A 17,934-nucleotide genomic window follows, 5' to 3' on the forward strand; every position below is an offset into this window, starting at 1 on the left:
GAGAAATTGGTCTTTTGATTATTTGTGTGTGTGCTCTATATTGTCAGCCTATATTTTTCTTTACTCTAAGATACTGGTTCCGGAACTCTGTGCTATACATCCAATCCCAGCATCACTGTGGAGAAAAGCAGTTTGTCTCCCCAGCATACTTTATCGCCTTCACTGCCTTTTGACTGCAGAGGAGCTAAGAGCTCAGACAGCCAGCGATGCTGGTGTGGGAGTCAGATCACTTCCTGCGGATTTTAGGTATGCCTGTGTTGCTGGCCAGAAATTTAATTTACAACAAAATAAAATTAAGTCAAAATTATATTTTTCTCAGTTACTAAAAGATGGAAAAGAAAACGTGGACACTTAAAACATGAGAATTTGCCAGGCGTTGGTGGCGCATGCCTTTAATCCCAGCACTCGGGAGGCAGAGGCAGGAGGATTTCTGTGAGTTCGAGGCCAGCCTGGTCTCCAGAGCGAGTGCCAGGATAGGCTCCAAAGCTACACAGAAACCCTGTCTCGAAAAACCAAACCAAACCAAAACAAACAAACAAACAAAAAAACAAACATGAAAGTTAACTGTATTGTTTGTCCTGAACTTTTTGTTCCTGTCAAGTTAGAGACAAGCTCCCGAGACAGAGCAGTCATTTCTTCTTCAGTGGTGATGTTGAAAATGAGGGTGAAAGCAGTTAAAATGAGTTACATATCAGAAAGTAGCAGCCTCCGTCTCTGCTTTTTAAAAATAATTTGTTTATTCTTATGTGCATTGGTGGTCTGCCTGCATATACATCTGTGTGAGGGTATGAGATCTTAGAGTTACAGGCAGCTGTGAGCCACCATGTGGGTGCTGGGAATTGAACCCAGGTCCTCTGGAAGAGCAGTCAGTGCTCTTAACCATTGAGCCATCTCTATAGCCCCATCCATTTGTTCTTTATCATTTTTTCCCTGTTAGTAAAGTTCCGTATGCCAAAGAAGTTTTTACTTAATCATTCAAATTAATTTTGGTTATATAGATGTTCTTCTAGGATTGGAAGAACTTAAAGATAATGTTATAATAGTTGAGTGCTTGGTTTAGTATGAGACACTAGTTTAAACAACATAGCCTTTATTAACTCATTCTGTTCTGTGTCCTGTCCTGAATAGGATGTCATTTCCAAGTGCAGAGTTTATAAGTTGCTTGAAGCTGCTTACTTGGTTAAGCAGAAAGTTTGTGGCTCCAGGTCCTACAGGAACCTCCTCCTTGGATCTTCTCAAGCCCCGTGCTGTGGGTGCATAAGCAGAAGTCCCAGAGCAAACTGTTGTGCATTATAGTTGAGTATGTGCAGAATCTCTAGTTATGTTCTTTTAAGCTTGGGATTGTGTTTTTCTTCATAAGTAGGAGGACTTTTAGAGTTGTTTGCTTTGTTAGTTTTTAATCCAAAAATGCTGCTGTTCTGAGCTTACCCTTCTGAAGAATGGATAGAAAGTTATAAAAATGTCTTTACAGATACCCTAACTTAGACTTCGGGTGGAAAAAATCTATTGATAGCAAGTCTTTCATCTCAACTTGTAACTCCTCGTTGGCTGAAAATGATAATTACTGTAAGCACAGCACAATTATAGTCCCTGAAAATGCTGCACATCAAGGTGCTACTAGAACCCCCTTAGAAAACCATGACCAAATGTCTGTGAACTGCAGAAGGCTACCCGCTGAGTCATCTGGTAAGCTCCAAATTGAAGTTTCAACGGACCTTACAGCAATTAATGGTCTTTCTTACAACAAAAATCTTGCCAATGGCAGTTATGATTTAGTTAACAGAGACTTTTGCCAAGGAAATCAGCTGAATTACTTCAAGCAGGAAATACCTGTACAACCAACTACCTCATATCCCATTCAGAATTTATACCATTATGAGAACCAGCCCAAGCCCAGCAATGAATGTACTCTACTGAGTAATAAATACCTTGATGGAAACGCTAACACATCTACCTCAGATGGAAGCCCCGCGGTGTCCACGATGCCTGCCGTGATGAGTGCTGGGAGAGCACTCAAGGACAGGATGGATTCTGAGCAGAGCCCTTCTGCTGGGTACTCCTCAAGGACTCTTGGCCCCAATCCTGGACTGATTCTTCAGGCTTTGACACTGTCAAATGCTAGTGATGGGTTTAACCTGGAGCGGCTTGAGATGCTTGGCGACTCCTTTTTAAAACATGCTATCACCACATATCTCTTTTGCACTTACCCTGATGCTCACGAGGGCCGCCTTTCGTATATGAGAAGCAAAAAGGTAAGGCACGGTTTTTATTCTGAGCTGTAGCTTCTTCAGTGTGCCTGAAAATGGGGCAGGTTACCCATGGAGCTTTCTCCACGCGTCAGTGCAGCTGTGTTCTAGTATATTTGGGCCAGCCAAGCCCATGGGGCGTTGCCCATAGGTGGCATGACAGCTGTGTACCAATGGTACAACCAGGCTGTGGGGCTGGCTGATAACCTTCTCTAGTGATAGTTCAGTTTAAATAAACCTCTGTGCAAATGGGTGGAACTCTTAGATCATGAAGGGGTAGAAATTGCCAGTGTTACTGTTCAGGGACTTGTGCCTTTGGTTAAGAGAGTGCTTTGGTAAACAAATGTATGCATGTGAGTAAGATGCAGTCATTCCAAGAGTTGCACTTCTTCCCAATTTCAGGGAGCCAGGCAAGCAAGGGAAGAGCATCAGGCTTTCCCCAGTGTAGACAGTGGTGCCCCATAGTTCTGAACAGTTGTTCCACAGTCCCAAGAAAGTAAGTTCTTTTTATTTTCCTATGTGTACATATGTGCATGCTTATTTGTGTGCATAAGCACACAAGCATGTTCAGCTGTGTGCATCTGTTCAGGCTGCAGGTCTGTCTTAGGTGTCTTCTATCAGTGAGCTCTGTATTTTTTCAGGCAAGGTCTCTCACAGAGCTTGGAACTCACTGATTCAGCTAAAGTAGCCAGCAAGCCCTCGGGATCTGCCCGTCTTCTGTGGTTGCCCTCTCCCCCACCAGCACTGGGGTTACAGATAGTGTCACAGCGCCTGGTTTGTATGTTGGTGCCAAGGATCTAAACTCATGCTTGCAGAGCAAACACTTTACTCGCTTAGTTCATAAGCTTAGTGTGGAAGAACAGTAATTAAGGTAAAATATTTAAGTGGTCATAAAATAGAAAACAGAACTCTGACAACTTACAAAGCTGCTAATGATCTAGCATTAAGTAGGATGGAGTGTCACTTGTGAGTCAGAGAATGTGCTCATGGGAAACCTTATTGATGGGGATGTCCTTCTGTATGCTGTGAATGTTTCTTGCTGTGAATGTTTCTTTTATTGGTTGATGGATAAAGCTGTTTCGGCCAGTGGACAGGCAGTATGTAGCCATGCAGGAAGTATAGGTGGGGATACCAGACTAGGAGAATATTGGGAAGAGGGAGGCAGAGAGAGAGGGAGAGGGAGAGGGAGAGGGAGAGAGAGAGAGAGAGAGAGAGAGAGGGGCCATGTAGCTACCAGGAAGGTAGGATGCTGGGCATTCTCTGGTAAGCCAAGACCACATAGAGATGCATAGATTCATAGATTAATAGAAATGTATTAATAATTAAGAGAGAGCTAACCAATAAGAAGCCTGAGCCATCGGCCAAACCTTTTATACTTAATATAAGCCTCTGTGTGTATTTGGGACTAAACAGCTGTGGGACCAGGTGGGACAGAAACCTCCTTATACTACGCCTTATCGTGCAAAACAATGCTGCATCTGCCGAGTGTGGTAGCACTCAATAGTGACAGTGGGGACTGGGAAACCAACTGAGGGAAGGTGTGAGAAGAGGCCCAACTGTATGAAGAGGATTTAGCACAGGAGTGCACATGCTGTGGGTACTTGAGAGGAAGTTTGAGCAAGGAGATGCTACTGTTAGTAGGCTGACCGCTAAAGAGACTGATGTGGCCCGGGGTGTAGTATGGGCTGAAGAGCACAGCTACGCCAAAAGCAGAACAAAAATGGCTGAAAGGAAGGGACTGAGGTGAGTGATAATATCAGAAAAAATCATTTTAGTTCAACAAACTTCTTATTCTAGTTCTTTTATGTAAAACATATACATGAAGGTATAGAGACAAATACTAATTTCTTTAATTTAATCTAAGTTTTCTTATAGCCTAGAAAGGTGCATGTTTTTATATGCCCATTTGGTAGGTAAGACAATGAGGCAGGAGAGGTTTAACTTACCCGAAAACATTGTGGTAGGGAGCAGAGCTGGGATTGAGCTGACAGTATAGCTATGGGCCTCCTTGCCTGTCCCAGTCATGGCAGCTTGCTTCAAACACCAGACATGTAAACATCTTACAAACAACACTTAATCTCCCTGCAGTTCCATTGCAGTGACATGTGCCACCATTTTGCAGATGATAGGGGCATGAGCTTGTGTGAGGTTATTCACCAGCCCCAGATATTTAGGAGTATGTCTGAGACTAGAGGCCACATCCATGCTGGCTGACTTCCCGGTGAGCTTAGGACAGGCCATCGGTGCAATGACCTGACAATTGTGACAGCTTACAGTGGGGGGTGGCAGTGGCAAGTGTCATGAGAAAGACAGCGAGGCATCAGGCAGGGCTGGTTGTTTAGACCTTGTGGTATAGGGACTGGAAGAATGCTTAGAAGCTAGAACTCAGTCCTGAAGGTCTCAGGGCTCGTTAGAGGATGAAGGTCATAGTCATGAAGGCATTTGAAACAAGAATATTAGACCCTATTAAGCAAGAAAGATACTTTATTATTTTAACATTCAAAACTTTATCCATTCATCTACTTGGAGCCCTTTGACTTGATTTCTTGCAGAAATAATTGTTTCCTCTGCCTGGTGTTCCAGTGTGTACAGAATGCTCTTCCAGACAGATCCTGACCAGACTCTTGCTTGCCATTCTTGACACAAGCCTCATGCTCATTGCACAGCCTGTGTCCTTGCTCAAAGCTGGCCCTCACTGTGATCTTCCTCATTGCTGGTCCTCTTGGCTTTGAATTTTGCCTCTCATCAAGTCCTTAGTTGTATATTTTCCATTCCACCAAGCATTTCTGACTTGGAATATTTTCTCTCTCTGGGCTCTTATTGCCTTCTTCCTCTTGGGATGCTCTTGTATAGCGTGGAAAAGGAAACCAGCATTTATGTACATTGGCTCCATTATAGACAGTTGGGAAATACTTTGGCACGTGGTAGTCCCAGTCAGAGCTGTCTGCCAGTCTGTACACATTATAAGGACTCTTCTCTGTCCCTTTGCCTGCTTTCTACCAGACTGCCTAGCCACTGCTGATCATGGGTGCGACATGCTGACTAAGTAGTACTTGAGTTATATGGAAAGGGCTCCTGGAGTATTCCAGTACGATTTTAGAAACTGGAAATGAAATTGATGGTATTAGATCCTAGTCTCCAAATGAAAGCTAGACAGCTACTGTTTTAAGTAGGTTAGGGATGTGATAGAGCCATTAGGAAAAGCAAGTGGACTAGAGGAAAGATTAATAAAGCTGCCTGAGTAATGTACTTGTACAACAAATGTTCTTTAACACTTTTTATTCCAGTGTCTTAAAATGTTACCCACAACAAAAGAACAGTATTTGAGAATATTAGGATTGGAGTTATATTGGTGCTTAGAGAAATACAATGGTTTTATAACAGTGACAGTTTTCATGTAACACGATGTCCTTCCCTTACTTGTTAAGAATATCATGACATCTCGAGTCACAGCGTCGTGACATCTTCTGCTCCCAGTTGCACTTGCCGTCTTGCATTTCATATTATCAATCTGTGCTTTACAACTTTGAAATTGAGCTCTTTTTCTGACTAGTATATAAGGAAAGGAATTTGTATACATTAGGTTTTTGTGACTCCATTTGTAGTGAATATTCATTTGATGACACCAAAGGATATCCAATACTTGGGAATTTTTAGTCATTGTTAAAAATAGGTAGTAAAACTGTGTGGTCCTTATGTTTGGTGACTGGTTGTGTAGTACAGAGGACATTGGCATGTGTGTTTTCCAGCCATGACCATTTATGGGTAAGTGTTTGTGACTCTTTTCCACCCAAGGTCAGCAACTGTAACCTGTATCGCCTTGGCAAGAAGAAGGGACTGCCCAGCCGCATGGTAGTGTCAATATTTGATCCTCCTGTGAATTGGCTTCCTCCTGGTTATGTGGTCAATCAAGACAAAAGTAATGCAGAGAAATGGGAAAAGGATGAAATGGTAAGCAAGCGCTCAGTAAGCAGCACCTCCGTTTCTGTTGACTGAGCACATTTGCAGTGTAGTAGATATTTCATATGTTGGTAGGCTGTCTGACCTCAGAAATAGTGTTCATTTTAGGGGGATAAAATTTTGTTATGTTTCCACTTAAAAATAAAATCAGATCCCTTTCAGATTCCCTTTACTCTCATGTATCCTTAGCTATTTGTTGAAGTGACTTTGCAGACCTGTGATCACCAGGCTGTGTCCAGAAGAATTCACTGCAGCACACACTAGCTTATGCGATGCAGGGCTAGCTTGAGACTGTTTGCTCTTGCAAATTGGACAACAGATCATCATATGGGAAGGTTGGGAAGGTTGTAGTATGCTATGAATAATTGAAGTCTTGCCAGAGACTGAAGACTCATCTCTTTAGCAGCCACAGCTTCCTTTGTCTTGTCCCAAAAGCCACCAGGGGGCAGCTGGGAGGTCTGTGTGCCCTGGGCTAGTGGCTGGGAGAGAGCTGTCTTATACATCTTTGAAGTTACCATCTGCTCAGGCAACTCTGATTGCCAGGTACAAGTTTATAAATAGCAACATCTTCATGCCTCATTTCGGACATTTCTATCCCAATAAGTCCTAAGCATATGTAGTGGTGTGGTCTGGGAAGCTGTTCTGATACAGGCCTGTTTGCTGAGTATATATGTAACTCAAGTAGGATTTGACTTATCACAGAAATGCAGCTTAGCTGCATTAAGAGAATATTTTACTTTAAGTTAGATCTAAGGATGACATTTGTTACTGATTTAGAACATACACACATAACATTTACATACATGTATATGTATATATACACACACACCATAGAAAAAGTATTTCATCTCTGAAAAAACAGTCAGCAGGCCTCCTTTTCTGTCCATTTGACCCTTTAGGTGTCAGGGACATATCAGGACTTTCCTGAAATAGATGTTACAACACTGTTACAACTTCTGGTTCCTGGCCTTTTCTGCCGACTCAGCACTGTGGTTCTTGGCATACACTAATGTACTCCTCAGGCTTTCATCTGCTGCTTTACTTAAACTGACACACTGGGAAATCACAAAATGTTTTTGGCTTGTGTCCTTACAGTTCCTTCTGCCTCAATGTCTGAATGCCTCTTCGAAGAGAAAGAGGGAGGGTAGCTCAGGTAGACTGTACTGTCTGAGACACAGACTCTTCAGAGGCTACTTGTGCTTTGGAGAGCATTTCTGAAGTACATCTTCTTGTGAGAATGAAGAGTGCAAGAGGCCCACCATGTTACAGACACAGTGATTTATGGAGAAACTTTGCAAAGCTCAGGCTGAGTAATTTAAATTTGGCCCATTTTGTTGTAAGATCCAAATAATAAAGCCAGTGTAGTGGTTCATGCTTTTTTCCCATCATTTGGGATGCAGAAGCAGGTGTTCAAGACCAGCCTGGTCTACACAGTGAGTTCCAGGACAGCCAAGACTACATAATGAGATCCTGTCTCAGATAAAACTAACAGAAACAAAAAGTAGTCAAAGCCTCTCATTTTATCTTGGAAAGGCACAAAGGTTCTGACAGTTTGCTGAGATTTGCTACTTGCTGAGTGTTTTACCTGGATGTATGTGTGTGTAGCTAGTAGATGCTGGTACCTGTGGAAACCAGAAGAGGGTGTTGATCCAGATGGTTATAAACTGCCATGTCAGTGCTGGGAATGGAATCCGGGTCCTCTGGCAAGATTAGCCAGTGTTCTTAATGTCTGAGCCATCCCTTCCACCCTGTTGATTGTTTGGTGTTCTTTATTTTTCAGAAGAAGTTTTGTGTATTTTTTAAAACAGTGGACTGTGCGTGATTACAGAGCTAGACTCACTGTTATTTTATTTTCTCAAGCAAATCCACAAATTCAAGCAAATTTCTAACTCTTTTGAGTCTGGTTGAAAATGAAATATATGCCTCTTTGAAAAACACTTGGGTAATAGTTTGCAAGTGTTTTGTCAGGATACTTAGGAAAGTTGTCCCAGTCAAAGTTGAAGCTTACTGTCCTTTGTTTGCCCCAAGTGCAGTGGTGGTGGCTCTGCCCAGGTGAGTTTGTGTTTATGGTATAGCAGAAATTGAGCATCTTTTTAGCATTGCTGAGAGGTTACATCACTGCTGAATTGTAGCCCGTTATTAAGGTTGTCATTCACAAATAAGCTTTTGCCAAAGATACTGGAATTAGCAAAGATTTTTTTTTGACAGAAATGGGATTGTTATGTTTCATGTTAGTCTAAATTTTCTTCTATTTTGTCAGTCTGTTATGATCTGTTGGCCTGAATACCATGGCTCAGAATAGAGGGTGAAAAAATAATTTCACAAATTCATCCCCTCTTTCAGTGGTCACATTCATTTTTTAAGCAAAGCAGTTTAGTTTTACATTGTAGCAAATAGTTTTTGATTTGAAATGGAAATAGAAAGTATTATAAAACCCTACTGTAGTTTATAATATTAAAGGTTTTTTAAATTTTGTCTGTTTTTATATTATGCATATAGTTGAAAAGATGGTGCTCTTTCTACATCTGGAATTTCATTTTGTTGGTTTGAAAGTCAGGCTACCATATTTTCAAATTCTGTCAGCTAAGTGAAAGGCCTCTGATGGACACACAAGGGCTGTATCAGTAGTTAGGGCTACTCAGTTGACGTTTTGCATGGTGGACATCAATTTTAACTTTATCCATGTTCAGGATTTTTCACTTACAGATTTATACTAGATAAAGGTCATTTTATAACTTAGAAAATGAGCATTCAAAGAACATGCTTGACTTTGTTTATATGATTAAATAACTTATTTAATGTTAATTGAAAACAAATGGCCATGATTTTTAAAAGTTGCCTTTTAGTATTTGTGGTTGTCATTTGAAATTATCCATAACCCTTGCTTTTATTGAGTTTCAAACTCTTTTAAAAACAGCGGCTCTGTCTCTCCTTTCCCGTTCCCCGTTTCAGACAAAAGACTGCTTGCTGGCTAATGGCAAACTAGGTAAGGACTGTGAGGAGGAGGAGGCCCTGACGTGGAGGGCTCCCAAAGAGGAGGCTGAGTATGAAGACGACTTCCTGGAATATGATCAGGAGCACATCCAGTTTATAGACAGCATGTTAATGGGGTCAGGAGCCTTTGTGAAGAAAATTTCTCTTTCTCCTTTTTCAACCTCCGATTCTGCTTATGAATGGAAAATGCCCAAAAAGTCCTCCTTGGGCAGTATGCCGTTTTCCTCAGACCTCGAGGATTTTGACTACAGCTCTTGGGATGCAATGTGTTATCTGGATCCTAGCAAAGCCGTTGAAGAGGATGACTTTGTGGTGGGTTTCTGGAATCCATCAGAAGAGAACTGTGGCGTTGACACAGGGAAGCAGTCCATCTCTTACGACTTGCACACGGAGCAGTGCATTGCTGACAAAAGCATAGCGGACTGTGTGGAGGCCCTGCTGGGCTGCTATTTAACCAGCTGCGGCGAGAGGGCCGCTCAGCTTTTCCTCTGCTCGCTGGGGCTCAAGGTGCTCCCAGTCATCAAAAGGACCAGCCGGGAAAAGGCCCTGTACCCTGCTCAGGAGAACTTCAGCAGCCAACAAAAGAGCCTTTCAGGGAGCTGTGCTGCCACTGCAGCCAGCCCACGCTCCTCTGCAGGGAAAGACTTGGAGTATGGCTGCCTGAAGATCCCACCAAGGTGTATGTTTGACCATCCAGATGCAGAGAAAACCCTGAACCACCTGATATCTGGGTTTGAAAATTTTGAGAAGAAAATCAACTACAGATTCAAGAATAAGGCTTACCTTCTGCAGGCTTTTACACATGCCTCCTACCACTACAACACTATCACTGGTAAGGAGCCCAACAAGGAGACTTTGTGTCTAGTGCTTTGTTCTGGCGTGTATGCAGTCTTAGCGCTCAGTGTGCGTGGCAGGGGGTGGAAGTCTCAGAGAGCAGAATTCTTTATGCTCTCCATCACTGGGGAGTAGGAATGCTCTGTGACTGTGGCAGTTGAGGTGCGGCTCTTACATCCTGTCATACATGGAGTCTCACAGGCTGCAGGCTTAGAAACTGAAGCCTGTGTGTTTTGCTGTTTCCTATCCTTTCCTACCTAAATACCTTTCTCGGGGATATTCATTGCTGCTTTAGCTTCTTGATTTACTCATATAATCAGGTTATATTTCCACATTGTTTTGTTGCTCCTAGACAGAAAGGTACCTCTCTTCTGGGCTTTTTAAATCTAAAGATGAGAAGATTAAACAGAACTATTCTATAGGAACAGAACTATTCTATAGGAAGGGCTTGTTACTTCCTTTGTTCTGTTGTTATCACCTTCGCCTTCTTTATTTAGTAGTCTCCTAATAAAAGGAGAGTAAGTCCCCAGAGCCAGTTAGCTTCAGCTTCTGGACCCAGATAAAGTTTTTTATTTTTCTTTTTGTATAAGAATATCAAACATATCAAATCAAAATAAAAAACTTATAGTTTGGATAGGTTAAAGCCATTTACAAAATATAAAACCTGAAAGTGACGTTGTTAAACTAAAGCCTGCTTTTCTGTGTGGGAAGGAAATGGCATAGTTTGCATGCATTGCTAGAAGCTATGAGGCCTGGACTCCAGGGTGGCTTGGCTCTCCCTGCTCCTCACCCAGTAGGTACTCAGGAACTGGGCGCCCTGTCCCAGCCTCAGTTTTCTCAGCTCAGTGAATTCTTTTAATGACCCTGAGGAAAATCAGAGTGCTGGTCAGCATTGGTAGCTTTTCATTCTGACAAGCAACCCTTTTTGTCTGGGGTTTTATTCTAGTGCACAACTTCTTTCTTAGTGCCTTGGTTTGTGTCAGGTTCGTGTGTCTAGTTAGAGTTGAAGAGTCATGTTTTCCCTGCTGTTATCTCATGTACCGTATAACCCTGAAAGTGCTAAGGAATTATACCACTACAGTGCCTTGATGACAGTGCACAAAGGGTATGTGGCTTTACTGAGATGCCACTATGTGCTAGAGACACAGGAATGATGCGCAGTGCCTGTCTGGCTAATGTAAGAACCCAAGGAAAGGGGTGCTGTGACTTTGATTGTGTCTGGAAAGTGCCTTTTGTCCTCCAAAACAAGCATATTATTTGGGCACTTGAAGATTATATGACCCAATTTATATATAAGAAATATGCTTTCAGTTGCTGTTAAAACTTAACTTCCAGGCACATTAGCAAATATATGTCCAATAATTTCATTGAGGAAGGTAAATGAAAATGTTTCTTGGTAGAAGTCTCGAAAGGAGCCTGGGACTGCAACTTTTTCATCTGCTCCCACGCAGACAGAGTATGCAGAAAGTGCATGTGCTCATGCAGGCTCACCGTTGCACTTTGGATCTCTGCGCAGATTGTTACCAGCGCTTAGAATTCCTGGGAGATGCGATTTTGGACTACCTCATAACCAAGCACCTTTATGAAGACCCGCGGCAGCATTCCCCAGGGGTCCTGACTGACCTGCGCTCTGCACTGGTCAACAACACCATCTTTGCATCGTTGGCTGTGAAGTATGACTACCACAAGTACTTTAAAGCTGTCTCTCCCGAGCTCTTCCATGTCATTGACGACTTTGTGCAGTTTCAGCTTGAGAAGAACGAGATGCAAGGGATGGACTCTGAGGTTAGTGCTATTTAAACTGTGAACTCAGTGCTGAGGGAAGCAGCCGACTGTGTTTGGGCAGTGTGAGCTCTGACTCATGGCTCTCCAGAGGGATAGTTCCAGGCCAGGGCCAGGCTGCTCACATGCTGTGGGATCTCCAAGCAGAACTGAGAATGACTTGCCTCGATCAGGTAGGCTTTTGAGACTTGGCTGCCCACTCCATGGACCAAGTAGTCATTCAGGCGAGGAGACTGGGTTTTCAGTTCCTCCAGTGAGGCTCCTACAGCAGGCATAGAAAGCTGTACAAGTGCACCTCTTCCCATGCCCCAAAATGGCCTTCGCTTCTCTGCTGTCACAGGATCTCTTCCTGTCTTTTATTAATTGGTTCAGAAATATTTGGTAGCACCTCAGGTGTAAGCCTCGCAAATGTACACTTGAATTGTTTGCGATGGGAGCTCTTGTTTGTAAGCTTCTGGGCGCTGGGAGGCATCTGCTGCTCTCCAGTGCCGCCTGGCTCACGTGTGTGCATTCTGCACTGCTCTGGCTCTGTAGGCAGGGACACTGCTCAGCTGCCCTTTCCCGTCTGCACCCAGTGGCCAAGGAACTTGCATTCTAGTCTAGGGTTCATTCCCAGCTCATTGTCTGATTTCAGTTTTTACTGCCTCTTTTGCAATTGCCCAAACCTCTGGAGAATAGTGAGTTTCTGGGCTTTCTGTGGGAGTGTAGAGTCTGGGATTGAAGCCCTAGCAGCCACTTACACTCCCCACTTTGCCTCTGTTAGCAGTCCCTGCCAGCAGCGAGGTGAGGAAGGGAACCATCCATGTACATTTCTAGTTGAATTCTTTAAGTTTGAGGGTTTTACTAAAATTCAAGTTCTCTTTTGATGCCAGTGAGGCATGCTGGCTGTTAGTTTTTCTTCCTTCTTTTACTGTCCTTTGTATCAACTTGTATAGAAGCAACAATGCTTTTTCTTAAGGAAGTCTATCTTTCTGGGCCTTAGCTTCCTTTACTATAAAGAGAGAGAATCAAACCTGCCAGGTTTGAAATTTTCTTCATATCCCAGAGCTGTGGGCTATGAGTAATGAGTATCTTAGAGAAGCCAGCATGTGAATATATTAAATACAAATTAAAATTTTCCCTTTTTCTTCTCCTCCACAATAATCTGTGCTTTGTTGTTGTTCTTAGAAAATACAGGTAAACAAGAGAAAGGAAGGAAGGAAGGAAGGAAGGAAGGAAGGAAGGAAGAGAAAGAAAGAAAGAAAGAAAGAAAGAAAGAAAGAAAGAAAGAAAGAAAGAAAGAGAAAGAAGGAAAGAAAGAAAGAGAAAACTGAAGTTGTCTGGGGATGTGGTCTCATAGAGTCAGCATTAGTACTTGGTGTGGGTCTACTGTTGCTAATGTTGCTGGTGTGCTGTACACTGCAGCTGCCCTTAAACTTGATGTGCTCTGCAGCTGTACCAGCATCGTGACTTGTGGTGATCACACACTCAACTTGAGATGGCTCGTTTCTTTAAATGGTCCTTCTAAGGGGATAGTTAAGTAGTTTTTAGTTAAGATGGTTAGTGACTGAGTATGATCCATGGGTTTGTATATGCAGTTAGTTATTGGCAGAGATCGTATTGCAGCATTAAAGGTTTTATTCCACTGATCCAAGTACACACTGTGACAGCTCTGCTGTCATAGTGAGGGTATGCTCATGCTTTAGTGACGGGAGCCTGGAGGGAAGGGCTGCAGAAAGGACTTCTCTGCCCTAGAAGTGGCAGTCTCCACCCTCGTCCCTGCACTGTTGCTCTTGCTGGGCACTGAGAGAAGGGTGTTCTAATAAATGCAGTTATTTGGTTACAGGTGATTTTGAAAAATTTTAACTTCTAGTTCTGTGTTAAACTTAAATTCTGTTTTAATTTAGAAGTTTGCTGGGCATCAGTTACTTGTCATGTTTCTTTTTTGATGAGGTGGTTTGGGGATATCCACTGCCATGAAGCAGGCATGCCATGGGTGCTAAATAGCAAAAGTCAGCCGAGGACAGCAGTCTGTGGACAGCCTTTGAAAGTGCCTTTTTTTCTGACAAGTCACTTCTCTTCATAGCTTAGGAGATCCGAGGAGGATGAGGAGAAAGAAGAGGATATCGAAGTCCCCAAGGCCATGGGGGACATTTTCGAGTCTCTCGCTGGCGCCATTTATATGGACAGTGGGATGTCTCTGGAGGTGGTCTGGCAGGTGTACTATCCAATGATGCGGCCGCTAATAGGTACAGTACTGGCTCTTTCTCTTTGGCGTATTTAAGAGCACTATTTAAAATGCCTCTAGGATTTTTGGTCACGTTATATAATCTTTCATTTTGATTATAGAAAAGTTTTCTGCCAACGTGCCCCGTTCTCCAGTGAGAGAATTGCTTGAGATGGAACCAGAAACCGCCAAGTTTAGGTAAGTAGGGAATGTGCCTGAAAAGTAATGTAACTAAAAATAAGAGTTCTCAAGAAACCATAACTACTGACTCTGAGAGTGTCCACACAGATGTGCTATGACCTGGTTTCCATTTTTGGTCTGATTGGCTGCTCTTTTGCTTTTTGTTTTTATAAAGCAAAGCTGAATGAAGGAGGAAAGAGTAGCCTGCGTTGACAGTGTGCGATAAGCCTGGTACACGGTCAGCTCATAGGGGCATCAGCCTGAGAGGGCTAGAGGTGCTGACTGACAATAACAACAAATAACTCTGACTTCTAATTCAAACTGTGTGGGTTTTGCAGCCCGGCGGAGAGAACTTACGATGGGAAGGTCAGAGTCACCGTGGAAGTGGTGGGAAAGGGGAAATTTAAAGGTGTCGGTCGGAGCTACAGGATTGCAAAGTCTGCTGCAGCAAGAAGAGCCCTCCGCAGCCTCAAAGCTAACCAGCCTCAGGTTCCTAACAGCTGAAACCTCCAGACGCGCAGGCAGCAAAACGATGAACCAGCACCACAATTTGAAATACAGCAAAGGAGGATTCAGAGTTGACACGGAGCAGAATAACTGAAGGCAGAATTTAAAGTTTGATAACAAGATAGATAACAGAATAAAACATTTAATATGTGTATAAACTTTTTGGAACTAATTGTAGTTTTAGTTTTTTGCGCAAACACAATCTTGTCTTCTTTCCACTTCTGCTCTGTTTAAATCACAAGAGTGCTTTAATGCCAGCATTTAGCAAGTTCTTGAACTCATTTTGATGGGTTTTGTTGTTGTTGTTTTGATTTTGCATTTCATTTCTGTTGACTTTGCTTGGTGTTAAGAGGTCCTGGAGCCTAACCCTCTAACAGTCCCTAGAACTGTGTAGAGTCCTCTGGCCTTGCAGTCCCTTAGCACTAGTGCCTGTCCCGCAGCAGTTGAGCCCCACAGAGCAGAACAGCTTGTGAGGGAAGCACCCTGTGGTGGGGCCCAGAAGACTCCCAGGCGCTGCTGCACTTAATAGTAAGGGACAGATTTTGAGTCAGTGTTGGCTGTTGATGAGTCAAGGCCAGGGTTTCTGACGCCACATAGTGCTGCACAGAGAGGGTTCTTGCCTTAAAAGTAGAGATTTGATAGTTTTCTTCCTTTTCAGTCTTTTGGGAACAGATTGTTTTGCCCTTTCCTTTATCTGATTATTCATTAGATGAGGTGGGTGACACAGCTTACTAGAGTCAGAACGATTGCAGGCAGGATTTCTGTCACACGTGTATATACATACACTGAAGACATTCTAAAAGCCGGAGTGAGTAGTTTGGAATTCCAAAACATCATTATAGGCAGGATGTGTGACTAGGTGCCCAGTTTTCCTCAGACCTTCCTGCCAGGTAGTCGCGGTGATGGAAATGCTTGCCCAGTTGGCTGCTGTGGTAACAAATGACCCTCAGACACAGTGCACCTAGAGATGCTGCAGGTTTGTCGTGGAGTGAGGCACGGCTAGAGCGGCAGGACAGGGCAGCTCTTGCTCCTGTCTGTGTCCTGACTGGGCCAGCCGTGTTGCCGGCAGCACCAAAGCTATGCTGTTTATGCTTGGAGTCAGCATTGAGACAGACTGCCAGGACTGACACCTGGGGTGGAAGTCACTAGTTTAGCTTAACTAGGTCATTAGTTCCATCTCAGAGTGAACAGAAGTAAAGCTTCCTAGGCGTTTGCTGAAGCTTCTTGACTAGATCTGTAGGCACTCTTCACTCACACACCTCAGTCCCCTCCCTTTGCCTGCATCTTCCCAGTTGGTGCTATGTTTATGTATCATGCTTGAAGTTTAATTTTTTGCACTGTGACTATAATACCTCTTAATTTACATTTTTAAAATGCTCTATGGGTTGGTCATGCCCTCCCACCGACATCCAGTAGAGGTTTGCTGCAATTTGCCCTATTATGCTTGAAGTCTCAGCAAGCTGAGCCAGGGTGGCTCCTACTTCCCACACATCCTTCTGAGACTGATGCTTCATGTAATGCTGCACTTAGGTTTAAATTACCATTGGTTTTACTGTGCATCATCCACCCGGAAGAGATGCTGTGTGTGTGAACACACAGAAGCTGTTGGCCCCACTTCCTAGGGACCCTCAGGTGTGGGGAGAGTGAATTTCTCTAGGATCATTTGCTGGCACTGATCTTAAACTTCAATTGGGAATCTAAATTATTAAGTGAGTTTTTGAGGAAATTAATTTGGGTGACTTGTTTTAAATTTTTAGTTCTGATTTGAGATTGTCTATTTGATTTAAAGCACCCACTCCCTCATGCACACACACAAACCTTAATGCAAGACATCGGAGCAAGTTCAAATCAGGTGATCTTTTGAATGTTGTAGCTGTAACTTGTACAGTCAGACGGTAAGGGGGTGGGATTTGGGGAGGTGGAGTTTGTGGTCCTATCACAGTCTCTTGGTAATTTATAAACTACCTGATTCTCTGCATTGTGACTCATGCATTTATCCCTGTGTCATGGGATGCGCTTTCATCCTGGCACCAAAATCAGATTGTTTCACAGTTCCAATTCCTGGTGGGAGAAAAATGCCTCAATATATTTTGTAACCATAAGGAGAGTATTTTTTGTTAATATTAAGAAGTTCAGAGTTGGATATAATTAGATCATCCATTCTCAGGGCTCAGATTTCCTGCCATTATTCAGACTGTTTTATCAACAGCAAACTTGGGCTGTTTTCATTTTTTTTCTTGTTGGATGAAATTTCCTGATAATGAAATTTGACTCACAGTTTGAAGCATTCTGTGATTCACCCAGAGACCAAGCTGGAAAAATCAAAGTATAAGTTAGACGCACGATGGTCAGGAATGCTTCTGTGTTGTGCAGTTTCCCCAGCTACCCCTGATTGGAGGGCTTTCATTTCAGAGAAAAGTTGCTCTGTCACCTCACTTGATGACTTTGTGTGCCTCCTCTGCCAGTGTAGTGGAAGGTAGAGAAGATGCCCAGCGCCTGTAAGGTCCCCTGGAGGAAGCAGCTGCAAAAGGCACGGGAGCTCATCAGGGTGCTGTAGCGCTGGATGCCCTCTGTGGCCCCTTTGCAGTCCAGCCATGCTGCGTGTGTGTATGTGTGTGCATGCGCAGCTCTGTCCTCTGTTTGGTCCATGCTGCACATGCAAGGGTTTCCAGGGACTCATGCTTCATCCAGAGAAGGGGGCATGGTTGGGCCTTGCTGCTTCTCAAATTTCCAAATTTGAGAAGATACTGTGATGCCTGCTGCGTGTCACAAACTTGCACAACTTAACTATTATTTTGTCTGTGGCTTTTTTTTTTTTTCTATTTGTAAAGTGAAAGCATGGCAGAAATTTGTTGACTGAACACTTAATTATGCTTTTAAAATGTTTTGGTTACATTTTTTGTTTGTATTATGTGAAATGATTAAATTTCAAATGACCTCTAACACTCCTATAATTATCCTTTAAAATACTGATGTTTTTATTTTATTGACAGTAACCCGTCCTCAGAAAGATACAGACTGCTGTCTGATGATCAGGGACTTGAGGCTGCTTTGTTCTGCTGTTCAGTTCCTGTGCGCAGTCACTCACCACCAGCCACCACCGGACAGTCAAAACCCCACAACCACCCGGTTTGCTTGTAGGGGCCTGTTGATTTAAAACGACTCCTTGCTCGGTGAAGGCATCTAATCCTTCCACACAAACTTACATTAGCATACCGAGGCCTT

The 17,934-nt window shown here is 43.2% G+C and overlaps 1 protein-coding gene across 1 annotated transcript in view; it reads left to right on the plus strand.

Moving 5' to 3' along the window:
- The window catches only part of Dicer1 (dicer 1, ribonuclease III), a 38,095-nt gene extending 23,366 nt beyond the window's left edge, over positions 1-14,729 (plus strand). Inside the window, 8 exon segments of the mRNA NM_001244269.1 lie at positions 71-246; positions 1,472-2,252; positions 6,042-6,197; positions 9,159-10,032; positions 11,551-11,819; positions 13,882-14,044; positions 14,145-14,220; positions 14,541-14,729. Of these exon segments, the coding sequence (NP_001231198.1) occupies positions 71-246; positions 1,472-2,252; positions 6,042-6,197; positions 9,159-10,032; positions 11,551-11,819; positions 13,882-14,044; positions 14,145-14,220; positions 14,541-14,706 (2,661 nt within the window). The 3' untranslated portion in view covers positions 14,707-14,729.
- The last annotated feature ends 3,205 nt before the right edge of the window (positions 14,730-17,934 follow it).

This window comes from Cricetulus griseus, chromosome 5 (genome assembly GCF_003668045.3).
Source record: "Cricetulus griseus strain 17A/GY chromosome 5, alternate assembly CriGri-PICRH-1.0, whole genome shotgun sequence".
NCBI classification, from domain to species: Eukaryota; Metazoa; Chordata; class Mammalia; order Rodentia; family Cricetidae; genus Cricetulus; species Cricetulus griseus.